The sequence below is a fragment of the Manis pentadactyla genome, chromosome 11, assembly GCF_030020395.1.
Source record: "Manis pentadactyla isolate mManPen7 chromosome 11, mManPen7.hap1, whole genome shotgun sequence".
NCBI lineage: Eukaryota > Metazoa > Chordata > Mammalia > Pholidota > Manidae > Manis > Manis pentadactyla.
The window spans coordinates 47,487,014-47,504,056 of record NC_080029.1 but is presented as its reverse complement, the minus strand read 5'-3'; the positions used below and the strand labels follow the sequence as shown (position 1 = coordinate 47,504,056).

The window sequence follows — 17,043 nt, the reverse complement described above, 5'->3', positions numbered from 1 at the left end:
CAGAGAATGTTCTCTGACCATAATGAAATTAAATATCAATAACAATATTACATTTTAAAAATCCAAGTATTTGGAAGTTATACAACATAATTCTAACTAATATTTGTGGGATGCAGCTAAAATAGTGCTTGAAGAGAAAAATATAGCTTTAAATGCTGTATTATAAAAGAAGAAAGGTATTAAATTAATGACCTAAGATTCCACCTTAGAAACTTCAGGCAAAAACTAGGAAAAAGTGTTTTTTAAAAAGTTAAGCCCAAAGTAGGAGTGAAATAATAAAAGTGAGAATAGAAATCAATGAAACAGAAAATAAACAATAGAGAAGTAAAGCCAAAAGTTGAATCCTTTGAATAGGTCAACAAATTTGATGTACAGAAAAACAAGAGTGGAAATATGAATTGCTAGTACCATGAAAGAAAGAGGGAATATCACTTAGATCTTAAAGACATTAAAAGAAAAATGAGGGAATATTATGAACAAATCTCTGTGGGTAAATTTGATAACTTAGATGAAATATCTTTAAAAATACAACTTAGAATAATTGACAGATAATAAAATAGAAAATTTGAATAGCCCTATATTTACTAAAGAAATTAATTTGTTCTCAGAAATTTCCCTCAAAGAAAACTCCAGCCCCAGATGGTTGTACTGGTTGATTCTATCAAATATTTAAAGAAGAAATAACACCAATATTAAACACCTTTTTGAAAATACAGGAAGAACACTTCCTAACATGTTTTATGAGGACAACATTACTTCGATTCTAAAACTCGACAAAGATACTACAAAACATAAAATTACCAACCAGTATCCCTTATACTTAGAATCACAGCATCTAAGGAACATATAAAGAGGATTTTACATCATGACAAAGAAGAGATTACCCCAGGAATACAATATTGGTTTAACATTTGAAAATCAATCCATGTAATTCCTACATTAAGAGAACAAAGGAGAAAAACTAAACAGAAAAACATTTGACAAATCTCATCTTTCATGATTAAGAAAACAAGGAAACTCTCAGCTAATGGGGAATAGAAGGAATTTTCTTCAAACTGATAAAAGACATCTATAAAAAACCTACAATTAATATTATCTTTTAAGATTGAATGTTTTGCCCCTAAGATTAGGAATAAAGCAAGGATGTCCACTCTCACCATTTCTAGTCAATATCTCAATAAAACAAAAGAAAGAAAAAAAAGATTAAAGTGGAAATTGAGAAAACTGTCTCTAATTGTAGATAACATGATTGTTTATGTAGAATATCTTAAAGGAATCTACTAAACAACTTCTAGGACTAATAAGTGAATTTAGAGTTTTTAGGATACAAGGTCAAAATGCAAAATTATATTTTTATATATTCCAGGAATAAGCAATTAAAAAATGAGATTCAAAAAAACATCCATTTATAATAGTATCACAAAACAAAAATATTGACAATTTTTTTTAAAAAACAAGCAATACCTCTATTGAAAACTAAAAAATATTGCTGAAATTAAAACAAATCAGTAAAACCATTTATTCATGGATTGGAAGATGCAATATTGTTAAAATGGCAATTTTCCCCAAAATGATTTATAGTTTCAATGCAATTCTAATCATTTTACCATGAGGTTTTTAAAAAAAGTTTATCTCAAATTTAAGTGGAAATGCAAAGGACCTATAATATTTAAAAAGTAGTGTTTTCTAATAGAGCTTTCTGTGATGATGGAAATATTCTATATCTGCTGTGTTCAGTATAGTACTCAGCAGTATGTGACTACTGAGCACTTGAAAAGGTGGCTAGTGTGACAGAGGAACTGATCCTTTAATTTAATTTTAATTATAATACTTGTATGTGGCTAATGGCTATTGTATTGAACAGTGCAGAAAGTAACTGAAAAGAAAAGAACTTGTACTACTTTACTTTAAAGCTTAGTATAAAGCTACAATAATTAAGACAGTGTGCTACTGGTATAAAACAAACAGATCAAAGGAAAAGAATAGAGAACCTAGAAATCAGTCCACACTTACATGACAAAGATGCTAAAACAACCCAAAGGGGAAAGGAAAACTGGATATTCACATGTAATAAATGAACTTCTAACTCCATCTCATACTGTACACACACACAAAATTCAAAATGGATCATAGACCTAAATATAAATGAGAAAAGTAAAAAGTTTCTTGATGTAAACACAGGAGAATATTCTTGGAGCTTGGGTATAGGCAAAATTTCTTAGATCATGGAGTGTAATCACAAAAGAAGAAATTGATAAATTAGACTTAGTTAAATTTACAATTTCACATCAAAATGCAAAGACTGCCTAACTACAGATACAGTCAATAATGTGGATGAATCTCAAAACATTATGCTGAGTGAATGAAGTCTACAAAAGGGTTCATATACTATGATTCCATTTGTATGAAATTCTAGGGTAGGCAGAAATAAGTTATGGTAAAAACAAAAGTAGGAGACTTTTTGCATCTGGGGGCTTGGCTGATGTGGAAGGGGTATGTGGGAACTTCCTGTAGTATTGGTAATGTTCTCTATTTTGGTAGAGATTTGGGTTACATAGGTAGATTTGTCAAAACTCAATGAATGGTAAGATGAGGTTTCTGCGTATCTGCATTCTAAAAATACCTGTAAACAAATATTGAACTCTAGTTAATTATATGCATACTGAAGTGTTACGATATGCATACTAGAGTGAGGTGTAACTCTACTGGTCAAGTGCAGAATTTTTTACAAAGTGTCGTAGATGGAAGAGATGGAAGAAGAGAGAATAATTCCTTGAGGATTGCTCCCAAGTTGAATTGTTTGTTGTGACTCTATTCATTTTAAGAAAATTTTCTTTACCTTTTTGACAACACTTTTCTTGTTACTGGATCCTTACTTTTTGGTTTGTGATCCTGTATTTTGCAGGAAGAGTCTTACTTTCTTTTCTAAATCAGTGGGCTTCTTTCATTGTTGTGTGTAATTTGGCTGATTCTTTGTTCTTTTCTCACAACTTTTTTTTTTTTTTTTAGTTTTTGTAGAATTTACAAGTGTAAGCAGAGACTCTCCATATTATAGGATGTCTTTATAGCAGTCATTTTATTTCTCAAGGCAGTGACTATAAACTTACTTATGGTTAGGATAGTAATGCTTACAGCATTCTAACTTTTCTTTAATAATACAGTACTTTTAACATTGGAGCTAGATTAGGCTTTTTATTAACTACACTTTCTTGGGATTCACAAAAATAAAAATGCACATTGTAGAAAATTTTAGCCTTGATCTTGCTATGGTTTTACTTGCACACATACTTTATGTTATGGTGGTGGGTTAACTCACAGAAGGTACTCTGTTACTATCCCAGCATCTTTCAAAGTATCTTTCATCAAGTAGTTCTCTTCTGATATACTCTAAAATGTGTTGTTGTTATAAGGGGGTCAGTTATAATAATGCTTCTCAATCCTACCACTCTTCAAATAACAAACATTTTAAATAACCTGTTTCTATCCCATAGTTAAGAGATTGTTTAACCAGCTACACACAAAAATTCAATGAGATTGCCCTAATTGTTATATAAAGAGGAAATAAAAGGAGTATAATTAATAAACATTGCAATATGTAAATCTGGGGGCATGATGTAGTTAGTGGTCAGATGCTTGTATTCCTACATGACACTGAATGAGCAGCTACAAATGCAGACTGTCTCAGGCGTGTCGCATTGGTGCCTGTGCACCACAAGCAGGATCGCTGTCAGTTGCAATTTTCTGAAATATTTGACCATTCTTGATAAAGTTCTGGCTAAACCAAAGGATAAGTTTCCCTCAACTTACATGTTATGTGTGTTTCTGGAAATTCTGGCATCTATTCAAATCATGCAAACAAAAGCTTTGTTTATATGTAAACAGAGCTAAGTGCTGCTCAGATCATTATGAACAGATATTTCATCTTCAGGAATGTCTAAGAGGACATTGCAAAGCCATGAAGGTCAGAGAAGAATTCTCTTCTGTGGAGGCCTCTCCTGTGAATGGCAGGTCATCTAGCTTATCTGTCTAGCATTTCATGCCATTGTTGGTCCTTAGTCACTCTGACAACAAAACAAACTTCAAAAACATCATAGTGGGGTTTTTCACAATTGATCGCTTTGGCAATTCTGCCACTTCTCAGAGGAATGTTTTTAATGTGTAAGAGAAATGGGATTACAAAGGAAACCAATTATATTGAAATACAGACCCCGGGTTAAGAAATGCAAAATGTGCACGGGGAAGGCAGTATAGCACAGAGAAGACAAGTAGTGGCTCTATAGCATCTTACTATGCTGATGGACAGTGACTATAATGGGGTATGTGGTGGGGAATTGATAATGGGGGGAATCTAGTAATCACAATGTTGCTCATGTGATTGTATTTTAATGATACCAAAATTTTAAAAATGACATCAAAAAAAATATGGAAAAGCATAATGGTTACTATATGACCATTCATAATACTTACAATCGAACAGAGCAAAAAAAAAAAAAGTGCAAAATGTAATAACATACCCTTCTCCAGTATTCATACTCCAGTTGAGTGTTATAAGGGTTTTCTGTATTTGGGAAATAGTGAAAGCTTTAATAATAAATTATTATGGATTTGAAAGTGCATTTGGGTGCCTACATCATTTGGTCATCAATATAATGGCATCAGTAGGAGATTAACATCAATTCTTTAATAGAATCTAAAAGAATGAAACAAATAACATGGGATTGTACTTCTAATTTTGTATCTTACTGGAAATTAAGTATATCAAATGGACTAAGGCTCCTATTTCTCATTCTTTTCTCATTATGACTAAACTACCTCTCTGATTAATACCAATTAAAGCTCAGATATGTGCCAACTTGTGTGTTCATGTATTACTTAAGGGAGTAAGGTAACCTTGACAGAACAAAATCTTCCACCTGCCATTGGGCAAGTTGGCAAATAACTTATTTGTAGAAACATGATACTTTAAACACAAATGGTTCTAAGAATAGGAATTGTAAAGCAAAATAATCAAGAGTTCATTTCAACAGGTGCTCACTCGGTGTTTTCTAGGAATGCATTGAAAAAGGTGATTATATTGATGAGTATAGCTTGTCATGACAAATGTGCAAAGTATCATCAGAATGATTTTTATTTCTTTTAGGGTATGTCTCTGTGCCAGACTGTTGTTGTAAGTTCTGTAGTCATTCTTCTCTACTCTTCAAGAGCATGTTATAATTTAGTGGTGATCACTATATCTCAGGATACATTAGAAAGTCCTTTTAATTATGGCTGGGATAATCTTTCAGAGAAGGTAAGTACCTACCATGTATAATTGCCAATCTAATAATATAATAATGAAGTTAGCCTTAACTAAGAATATTTTAAGTGTTTGACTTAGAAACACTTTTATGGCATCTCTAGCTACTATCAGTAATCATATCTTAAAGTTCTATGTTTAAAAATCCTCACTTACATGTGGCCCTTGAAATCATTCCTCAGAGAGAACTTCTCCCAAAGGAGTATTTTCTTTTCTTTTAGTAAATGATACTAATGGTGCCATAAACCTATTGGTCATAATCCAGTGTTTTAAAGGATAGCATTTGAATATCTCTAGATAAACTGATTGCCTTTCATTAGCTAATGGATATGGGCATATCCTTAATTCTCTCTTACCCAAGAACCTAAATATTTGGTTCAGTTTTAGGTGTTTAAGTAATGACTTTTATGAAAATGTGAATTATCAGTCTTTATAATGGGAGAGTATTCCCAGTTCCTTGGGCATCCAAGGTGTTTGCTATAGTAATTCCCAGGACTCTAGCTATGCACATTTAACCTCCTAGCATTCTCCATCCACTTCCTCAAAGTGTAGTTTGCCACAGCTATGTGTCATATCTTTATTTAAATTAATTTAATTTTTTACTGGATTAAGGCATCCTGTAATACCATTTTATCAGTATTTCAGTTACCTAAGGAAAAGGAGTTTTCACATGTGGTTCCATGTGGCTGACCCTCCTCACTCCTTTTCCCACTTCTCTCCCCCAACATCTAGTAGAACAGAGCGAATTCAATATGGAGTTTAGGCTCAGAAGCATATTTTTAAGCAGCAGAGCTGAGCAATATACCAATATACATGTTACATTTCTCTACAGTTGTATCTCAGCATGAGTGTCAATTTTTCTTTTTGGCTATAGAGCAGCTGGAAACAGTAGTAGTCTCTTATAACTCTCTTCAGACTATGGGGCCTAAAAATACTATTCCATATTATCCATACGGCAGAAATATTTTTATGAATTGATGCATTGAAAAAGTTAATAGCTTTTTATTCCACTTAACATCAAAGCATTTTTTTTATCTTTAAAAGGATAATTATCATTACATAAGAAACCACAAAATACAGAAAATTAAGAGTTTTATGCTTATAGTTGATGTGTTTTAACTTACCCTACCTGAAGTAAGTTAATTTGGAGGGTGGTTATTTATACATAAAAAATATTCTTAAATTGCTCTGCCATCCTCTATTTACAGGCTCATATTGAAGACATAAGTGGAGGAGAGTATATAGTGTTTGGAATGGTCCTCTTTCTGTGGGAACATGTGCCAGCATGGTCAGTGGTACTCTTTTTCCGGGCACAGAGATTAACCCAGAATTTGGTATGATACATTATTCCCTAATGCCTGCTCTTATTTTTTAATTTTATTTTACTGATTTTATATTTTTGGCAAAGTTTAAGACTAAGAATGTCATAGACCCCAACCTCCTCTCTCACTTGCAAAGTAAACCTTCATATGCTATCCAATACTTCATTCACAGGCACCTGCTGGGATGATAAATAGTCACAGCTACAGTTCCAGAGCTTACTTTTTCGACAATCCAAGACGATATGATAGTGATGATGACTTGCCAAGACTGGGAAGTTCAAGAGAAGGAAGGTAGATGTACTGAATTAGTACTGAAATAGGTGGAAAACAACAAATATCAGCTTTACCCCAATTATGAAAAAGGTTATTTGATGATATATGTCAATAAGTAAGATCATTTAATATTGGTGTGGCACAATAGATGCTAAACCCATGGTGGGGCCTGTATTATAAAGATCTAGCATCTGACTGTAAGCCCATATATGACCTTGATTTCAGAAATGCCTTTGGGGGTAAAATGGTACCATTTCATTTCAGGCTCCCTTGTTGGTTCAAAGCTGGCAGGGGTTGGTGAGCAGGAAAGGAATGCTATTTGTAGTGATTATATGTTTCCATATCTATAATGTTACTCAAAGTCCACCGAGAAACTCTTAGAACCCTTGGAAAGCTTAGGTGCCATAGGAAATCTTGTGCCCTCCTTATTCTAAAACCATTGCAAGTCCATATCACCAGCTACTTACCAGGGCAAAGTACAGATGTTAGTGCACACTGACCTAATGCTTTGAGTTTGAGAGAGCATTTTCTGAAATCCTCACTCATCTGGACAAGTTAACCTCAGTTTTTTTAGCCTGTTTTTCATCTGTAAAATAGGAATGACAATAGAGTCTATCTTATAGAATTGTTGTGAAGATTAAATGAGTGTATATGTGTGTGAATACATTATTACACATATATTATGCACCTACATAAATGTATCTTAGAATAGAGCCTAGTACATAATAAGCACTGTATTATTATTATCTGATAATCAAGTACTATTAGTTTTGAATGGCATTTATTCATTCTTCTGTAAAATGTGATATAGAATCAAGGATATCAGATAAGTCACTGAATTTTGTAGAAAGCTATAACATTATTTGGCAAAAAACGTATTTCAATATATTTGGTACTAACTATATTATAAATTCATTGAAAACTAAACATGCCAATATGACTTATTATATCCTGACCACAATCCTATGGCTTTTTTGCCTTTTTTGTGTTGCAGCTTATCAAATTCGCAAGGTTTGGGCTGGTACGGCACCATGACTGGCTGTGGCGGTAACAGTTACACGGTCTCCCCCCACCTGAGCGGGCCAGTGGCAGATGCTGCGCCTTTGCTCTTTACCTGTGGTAATTTAGATGTGAACCACCACCACAGCTTGTATGTAACACCACAAAACTGACAGCATTGCCAAGTCATGATTCTTGAAATTGTTTTTCACAAACATGTATACTCAATATGTTTAAATGCCATCTGCATAAACATTCCATTATCTGTTGCAACTGAAAACAAAGCCTGGAAACGTGGCTGTGTTCGCTAGAAGCAGCAGCTGTTACTTTTGACCTCTTCATAGTAAACTGGAAAGTTTGGAGTGGGAGAAAAGAGGGATTAGATCTTAAGGCACTTGACGGCCTCCAAACATCCTGACTTTGGAATACCAGATGCATATTTGCACTTTTATCTTCATTCTGAAAGAGTACACTGCAGTCCCCAAAGTCATACTCCAGTGTTTACACTGGGATATTTATATCAAAGCCTGTATATTCAATAATGGACTCTATGTGGAATTCTTACCCAATAAAAATTTTACAGTGTCAACAGTGCACAGAATTAAGGCATAAAAAAACGTATCATTCTTTTGAAAAATCCACTGAAAAATGTATAATCACTGAAGATAGTTCTTTTAAGCATGACTGTAAAATACCACCTGAAAGTTTCATGCAATCATTTTTTTTTAAATGATAGTAATCTCTTACAGTGATGAGCAGCAGTTTTCTTTGGAAAGCCAGTCATTTCTTCAACAAGAAAGTAGACCAGTGAAAATTATGTGGTTACTTCAAGTAGAACTGGTCAAGTGATTATTTTGTATGATTATGACATATGTAGTAGTTTAAGCATGATTCTTCAAGAAAGCAATAGTGATTTTTGCATAGGGAGATTTTGGTAGGAACTTCTTGGGACAAAAGTTTACAGAGGCATTTAAGAAATATTCATGAAATGTAGAGTTCAAACAGTACAGTACATTTTTGAATACATATTCAAAAGCATTCCATTTAGCTGAAACAAGATATAGCTGACTTACCTATTGAATCAGAATTGTCCTCAGGTAAATTATATCATGATACATTAGTGCAGTGAACTTAAGTGCAATACTTTGTAAGACATGAATTCGCTTTAGTTTTCACATTTTTTTATCTTGCATATTGGCAAAGCCAAATTCAATTTAATTCAACTTAACTCCAGCACTAGCCTAAATAAGCAAATTGATATAAAGGTACTAACTAGGTACGTATAAAACTAGTGGAATGATTAATATTATTGGCATACTTAGACAATTACACTGAAACAGTCTTGAATGTCTTAATACCAAATCTTAAAAAAATAAATGGTAGGCTAAGGTAATAGAGAATTTCTAAATGCACTTTCTACCAGTGTCTATATGGAAAGAAGTAGATGTGGAATATCTCAAGATGCCAAGGGAACAGGCAACATTGAGAAGTCACAACATACTTAAAGATGACTAACTGTACACAATTTTTTTTGTCTGCCGATGTTTCTTCAGAACTGGAACTAATGCAATTGTCCTTTTCTGTCTTCTATTTGAACAGAAAATTATGTAATTTCTACTCCTTCTTGAAATACTCAACTTTTTAATAATCGATGCAGTAACTTCAGAAAAGTCTAACAGTAGGTAAAACCCGAAGGAATAAATGAAATTTTTAGTGCTTTTGCTCTTTTGGGAAGTTGGTACACAACCAAACATATTTCTTTTTATCATACAAAATTACTTTGAGTTCAATCAGAAGCATAAACCTGTAGTTACACGTTACTTTGGGTTTATTTGTAAGTTCTCACTGTAAGCAAACTATTTTAAAATTTATACTGCAGAGGTTTTTACATGGCAATGTAATATGCACTTAACTGAGTATATTTTGACTCCAACTTCAGTTATTAGATTTCAGAATGCTGATTATTTGGTATCTAATTGTATAGTTATCTGAAAAAGATATGTGTTCCTGGTTAATCCTTGGGGTTCAAAATAAATAGGGTAAATTTTTCTGTAAGGCTTCTTTAGATAATGTTCCTATTTGGCCAGATAAGCTAACTTTTAATTTTTTTTTCAGATAAAATAACTTGGTTCTTTCATTTGGATTAGTTGATTTTTCCAAATCTGAGATTTGTTTATTGTAATCACTGACGAGGGTACCTGAATTCTTGAATTTGTCTCCTTATACACATCACTCATAATACATCACCAAAGACGACGGAGAAAGATAAGCTTCTGGCCCAATTTTTGCTTAAAAATTCCAAAGCACTAGGAGCACTTTAAGTCTGGTCTTGAAAGGAGGAGTTGTTTATAAAATCAAAGGGCTACCAATTCCCTGTTCATCCTGCACTGAAGCACATAATGACAACTTCAAACCTTCGTTTTTGGTTTAGTAATTAGAACAGTGAATGCCACCGCTTACATGTGTGATTCTACAGTGATTAGCAGTACCAGTTTTTATTGTTTCATTTGGGTGCCCAATAATTTTGAAACTCTTATCACTCATATAGCTGGTTGTAGTTTTGTGAAGATGTAATTTATAGCTAAGTGGCTTTTTTAAGCATAGCTACCTTTTTTATTGTTTAACTGTTTCTCAGCTATATAATCAGTTTCAAACTGGTTGAAAAGTATAGCTGTGGCCAATGAATGTATTTATTTGTTGTTTCACTAAATTGTAACAAAACACTACTGTTAAAAATAAAAGTGTCTGTGCTTTTATTGTGAGGTCTAGTTTTCTTAATCTCTTATTGGTAATCTCTACCAATTCAATTTCTATCATACAAGTATAAGAACTCCAGTGTTACCAAAAAAGAAAAAAAAAATCAAGAATTACAAATGACAGTTTGGTAAGAGTGAGCTGATAACTACCTACATGTGCACATCATGTCCCTTAGTATTATACACTCATTTGATAGGAACTGCCACACACTTTATTTTAAAAGACCAGTGTGTTACAATGTTTATTCAAATATTAAGACAAAGCCTTCTATGGTATAAAATAATACCTCTCTCTTCCCCTTAGAATCTTAAACAGGAATAAACCTATCTTACCAATAATTTTGGGCAGCTGTCCTTGGATTATCTGAAATTCCTCAGTGATGTTGCCTTTTCCCCTGAAAGAAGCGTTCTTAACTATTTTGTTCCAGAATCGATCCCTTTCCTAACACTCCAAAACCACACCACACACACGATTTCAGGAGCTTCACTGACCCCTGAAGTCCATAAATTGTTGGGAGTCTAATGACTCTTGCTGTAAGGAATACTTGGAGTAAAGGTGTTACCTCTAATAAAGTCATTTTAAAAGCAATTCATTCAACATTTATTGTTTTCATATGCCAAAAACAATGCTCTGGAGATGCAAAAATGGATAAAGTTCCTTTTCCTGCCCTTAAGGAGCTCACATTCTAGTAAAGGAAGCTTTAAAAAACAAAACAATACAGTACAATAAGTGACACGATAGAGGTAGGTTGTAATTACAGTGGTGACACAAAAGAGGAAGTTAGATGATCCTCCTTGGATGCAACAAGGGAGATTTCACAGAGGTGATGCTTTACACTGGTCCTACAAGGATACAGAGGAATTTTCCTGGTGGGGAAAGATGGGTAGGGCACTTGATGCAAAAAGAACAGCCTGCACCAAGGTGTAGAGGCCTGACCATGGTGCATTTGAAGACCTAAATCTGTTTTTCAGATCATGGTGGGGAGTGGACTGGGAGACATACATCAGAGGTCCTTGTTAGAGTGCTTCTAGAAAGCCCTCTCCAGTAGCATTGTGGAACCAAAAGAGAGGAGATTGACTGGGTATAAGGAAACAGGTTGGTGTAGTACTTGAAAGAGAGCAATGAAAATGGAAAGACAGTGATCTATCAGAGACATGAAGATAAAATCTGTAGTACTGAGACACTAATTGGATATCAGGAAGATGGAGGAGAGGAGTGAGCATACAGAATTTAGATGATGGTTCTAAAATTAACCAGCCTGAGGAACATAGGTGTAAGTGCAGAGTCAGGGGCAAATGATTTTTAAGACACACCAGGTATCTGTGGGACCAAGTAAAGATATGCAGTAGACAAATGGATTGAAACGTCTGGACTAAAGATAAGAATTTGGAAATCACTGAATTGGAATTACTGAAGAGTGAGAAGTGTTGGTGGTTAAGAGAGCAAGAATGAAAGCCTGAGGAGTAACACTTTAGGTATGAATGAAAAGAGGCTGAAGAGGAAGCATCCAGGAGCGCATGAAACATAAGGAACCCAAAGGAAAAAAAATGTTTAAAGAAGGGACTGTCAATGGTGTCAAATGCAGAAAAGAAGTCAAATTAGAAATTGCTTGTGAACAGAACTGTGGATTTAAAATTGGGATTTCAGGCTTCAAAGGAAGAGATTATAAAGAACTGTGGAGCCAAAAGCCAGATTTTAGTTAAGGAGCAAGTGGGAGACATAACAAAGTGAAGATATGAATATTCTTTCAAAAGATCAACTGTTAAAAAAAGGGCAGGGGCATAACACATCAGAGATGTATACAGACAAAATTACCATTTAAACCCATCTACCACATTTTCGGAGTACTATGCATGTCCCTGAACTTTCTTATATGCTGTTCACTTCATAGGCTTTTGAGTCTCCAAGAATATTGACTTAATTAGTAGGTTAATGTTTTTCCTGCCCTATTCAAATGAGCAGGAAAGGAAAATATGACACATATTGTTGAACTTAACTCTGTGATCATTCATTTAAAGTATACTGAATATATATTCATACAACCATTCAACAAATATTTATTGGATACCTACTATGTGCTTGGTACTATATAGCCCTTATGGACACAGCAGAAAACGTATACAGCAGTGTAAAATGACATTTCTAAACTATTATGTAAATAAACCCTGCTTTATTAATAATGTGACATCCAAACATGGTATAATTGCTTAGACATATAAAGAGGGCACATGATTTTGAGGTATACAGTTTCTTTTTTCCCTACAGTTCACTATGTGACTTAAATTCCTAAACCCTTTCAAACACTTTTATTATTGAGGATCTTCCACAAATGAAAACCTTCCAAAATTATAGATTAGTTTTAGGGAGAAAAAGGAAATGAACATCATGTACAAAACCCAAAAATTACATGCCCTAAGACTATATAGATCAAGCATTAAAAGGGCAACAAAACTCAAAAAGAATTTTAGATTGGAACTCAAAACGATTCCTTATTCTAAGGCTTATTACTGCTACAGATTTTTGTCTGAAAAAAATTACTTTTAGAAAATGATTCAGTATTACACACTGAAGTATTTAGAGTTCAAAGGACATGATGTCTGGAACTGACTTTCAAATGACTGAGGAAAAAAGAGTACATGTGCATATGTATGTATATATATATGTATACATACATATGCACACACACACAGAGTGCATGAAAAATAAAGCAAATATAAACAGTTAGTGAATTTGGGTAAAAGAGTTCTTTGTGCTATCGTGGAAACTTCTCTGTAAATTTGAAATTACATAAAAAAGTTTCCCCCAAATTTAATTCACTTTTAGGTAAAGTATTTATGAGAATATATAAATCTTATCAACTTTTCACAATGTTTAGAAATCTCTTATGCCTTTGTGTAATTGTATCTTTCTACGCACTAAAACAAGGCAATCAAAAGCATTATAATTCTAAAAGTCATTTATCTCATATCAATGTATTTTATGGTTACCAGATTAAAACACAGGACTCCCAGTTAAATTTGAATTTTAAACAATTTTTTTAGTAAAAGTGTGTTCTAATATTGCATGCAGCATACTTACACTGAAAAACTACTTGTTGTTTATTTGAAATTCGAATTTAACTGGACATGCTATATTTTTATTCACTAAATCTGGTAACCCTAAATATAGTTAAAAATTGTAGGTGGTTGAGTTATGGGTTATTCATGAGCCTCCATAGCATTTTCCTATTAAATGCTTGCCACACTGGCCACAGTTTTATTTATATTACATATTCTTATGCAAAAGACTAGTTTGAGAGACTTAAAACATTATTTACTTAGTTTTACCATATGTGAATTTGATGATCTGTATTTTTTCGGTATTATTTAAAACTTGTACGTCATCATCAAAGTATCACTTTTTCTCACAATAATAATATACATAGACTCAACACAATTGAAAAAAAGTTTACATAAAACAATATAATTCTCCTTTTACAAAAGCAGCTTTATAAAAATGTTTGGCTTAAAACTGTCATTGCTATTATGCCTTTGAATGAGCATCCACTCTTTGGCCTCCACTGTCCACAAACAGGCACATTTCAACTCATTTTCTTTAATGAATATTTTGTAACAAGTTCCTGAAGTTTTCTAATTCTTTCACACTTGTAGAAATTCTGTAACCAAAAAAATATTTCACTCAGAAACTATTTTAGATAATTTTTCCCTGTAGGTTATTCACTCTGCATTTTTAGAGCACAGAAAAATATTTATTTCAACAAATTAAAAGGTGCATAAACCATTTAATCTATTTTCAAGTACCTTAGTTCTTAATTTGATGTGGTAAAACTAAGGTAATATTGCCCAGAAATCAATTATTTTTTAAGTATTCATAACTTAGTATTAAAGTTTTAAAACACAGTTATAATGTATATAAATATTAAAATGCTTAGCTATTTTAAGTATTCATAAATATATTCATACGCTTAGTATTGAAATGATATAAGGATAAATTACATAAGCATTAAATATATATTTTCACATGTATAATACTGAAAATTAATCAATGTATATTTTAGTAAATATACAAAGAATCAAAGCTTTTGGATGATAGAGTGAAAATAGTAAATGTATGACCAAACTGTTTTCAATAATTTTTATAAAGAAAAGGTTTGTCCACTATTCAAGTGTAATTCAGTTCTGCTCTCCACCATGAGAAAAGTGCAGAATACTCAATGAAACATAAATGTCAAGCTTCTATGTACTACAGAATAATTCTGAAGGTCAATTATTTCCAACCCCAAATATTAAATCGTAATTTTTTTAAGTGAAGAAATGTAGTCCGTAGAAAAATCCTAGTCTTTATAAATCTCTGCATTCTTTACATATGGTTAAGCCAGAAAGAAATGCATCTATACTAAATTTTGTAATATAAACTCCTTATTTCAAACTTACCCTCCAATCATTTTTATGAAAACCAATTATTTTTGAAAGAATTATTAACCTTTTTATATAATGGTGAATTCACAAAAAATTTTATGTATACACCTATATTAAACAACACGGTTTTTCCAGGACCTCCAAAAAAATATTTGGGCAGCACAAAAACTACTTTTAAATAATTAGAAAAAATATACAAATTCAGGAAGATGAATATTGAAGTCCAGTCAGTAAATTAATCATGGTTATAAAACTCAATAGGTTAAAATAAAGTATATCATCTTATAATTGCGTGTCTATATACTTAGGTATTTCATAAGATCACAGAATTCTGTAGTTATTTAATTTCACTAAAAAGGATATTCCTTACCCAGCTTTATCTGAGAGTAAATGTATTGCATTAGACTTTCTTAGCTAGCAGAAATACTTTCAGTGCACTCAAACTAACCTTCCAAATGCATTAAATAATGATACTATTTCTTGTCTGGTTAGATGGAATTCATAACTGGGCCCACTTTCTGGAATATTTGCTATCAGTTTCTCAGAAAACAAAATCTTCAGAGCAGTACCCAAACCCTGAATCTGTAACAGAAATAAGTAAAAGAGAACAATCAGAAAATTCTTTGACTAAAGAATACATGAAAAACAGGACTGAGCTAGATTTGCTTACCTGAAGCTTTCCCCACAGTCGACACTTAAGACAACCAACACAATCCATAATTCTTGATATATTTCTAAAATGCAGCCGAAATTCCTCCTAAAAACAATTTAACAAAATTTTATTAAGATGCAGTATATATTCAAATACTAAGTATTTTCTAAGTGCCTATGTATCTAACACTGCACAAGGCACTAAAGGGTACCAAGAAAGGAGAGAGAATTAAGATCAACATTTACTGAGCATCTCCTGCACACTACAATCCACATACACATTTTCATCTTCACCACAAATCCAAAAGTAGGTATTATTATAATCTACACCTAATGAATTAAAAAAACTAGGTTCAGAGAAGTTTCAGAAACTTTGAAACAGCTGTAACATGTAGGAGATTTTTAATAGGATCCCAGATATCTTTACTAATAAAAATGTTATTAATGTATAAATTTAATACAAGGCCTAAATTATTAATATTCATTATTCCCAAATGTTAGCCATATCTATAGCTTGTGTTTCTTCTGTACCTTGTGGACTGAGTTCAGTCATCCTAATTTCAACCTACTTTTTAAAAATTTTTACCCAGTAATATTACCCTAAATAGATTATGGTGATTTGATTGGGGGTTTCCTTTAAACTTGTGTTTTGACCTTGAATTAAATAAAAATCTCACTTTTCACAACAAAAACAGAATAGCAAATTATTCTAAAGTGGACAGTTCCATTCCATGAGGTGCTGACCTCTGTACGATTTAGTAGTTGTAACAGCCTACAAAATCATATGTAGACAGCACATTACATAGACAGAAACAATAGCTCACATTGTATGCACCATAAATTTCCAAATGGATATAAGTATTATGACCAACAAACATAGCTTTTACTTAAAAAGTGTTACCAAATGCATAGTGGCTTTTTGGCAATTATATTTTCACAATCAATAGATACTAAAAATACCACTGTCATGGGGACAGGCCTTAAAAGTTTTGACTTTAAGGGATTCATGCTTTTAAAGGTTAGAGGCCTCTGTTCTAAAAGATTGTGCTTGCTTTCAGGCATTGTCTAAATTCAGTATTTTAATCTATATTTCTTAGTTCAAATATTTGAACATAGCAGCTCTTCAGTTAATCTTGCATAGCATATACAGAGAGTAAGCTTAATAACTCTCAAGAGACAAGGTAACAGTACAGAATTAAAACCAAGCACAAGTGCGGAAGTGAATTTAATATTCTAGAACCAAAGTTAATTAGCTAGAAATTGTACTAGATCAGAACAGGAGAAAATCTTGTGACTTCCACAGATAACAATCAAAGCTCAATAACCT

General features: G+C 32.7%; 2 protein-coding genes across 6 annotated transcripts in view; one reads left to right on the top strand and one right to left on the bottom strand.

The window, feature by feature from the left end:
- The window catches only part of GPR137C (G protein-coupled receptor 137C), a 53,262-nt gene extending 42,610 nt beyond the window's left edge, over positions 1–10,652 (top strand). Inside the window, exons 4-9 of one of the 4 annotated variants that reach the window (XR_005031290.2) lie at positions 5,141–5,290; positions 6,505–6,630; positions 6,791–6,909; positions 7,886–8,010; positions 9,490–9,568; positions 10,006–10,652. Coding sequence is in view for 3 of the 4 variants with exons in the window: in XM_036917961.2 (XP_036773856.1) it covers positions 5,141–5,290; positions 6,505–6,630; positions 6,791–6,909; positions 7,886–8,063 (573 nt within the window). In the remaining variant the exon portion in view is untranslated. Of the gene's footprint in view, positions 1–5,140; positions 5,291–6,504; positions 6,631–6,790; positions 6,910–7,885; positions 9,259–9,489 lie in introns of those variants that run through there. The other 3 variants (XM_036917971.2, XM_036917961.2, XM_057488458.1) reach the window with 3 other exon arrangements.
- A 578-nt stretch (positions 10,653–11,230) lies between these two features.
- The window catches only part of ERO1A (endoplasmic reticulum oxidoreductase 1 alpha), a 42,336-nt gene continuing 36,523 nt past the window's right edge, over positions 11,231–17,043 (bottom strand). For both annotated transcript variants that reach the window (XM_036917938.2, XM_057488457.1), the window contains 3 exons: positions 15,736–15,822; positions 15,514–15,647; positions 11,231–14,302 (listed from right to left, as the gene is read on the bottom strand). In XM_036917938.2, the coding sequence (XP_036773833.1) occupies positions 14,242–14,302; positions 15,514–15,647; positions 15,736–15,822 (282 nt within the window). In that variant the 3' untranslated portion in view covers positions 11,231–14,241. The remainder of the gene's footprint in view (positions 14,303–15,513; positions 15,648–15,735; positions 15,823–17,043) is intronic.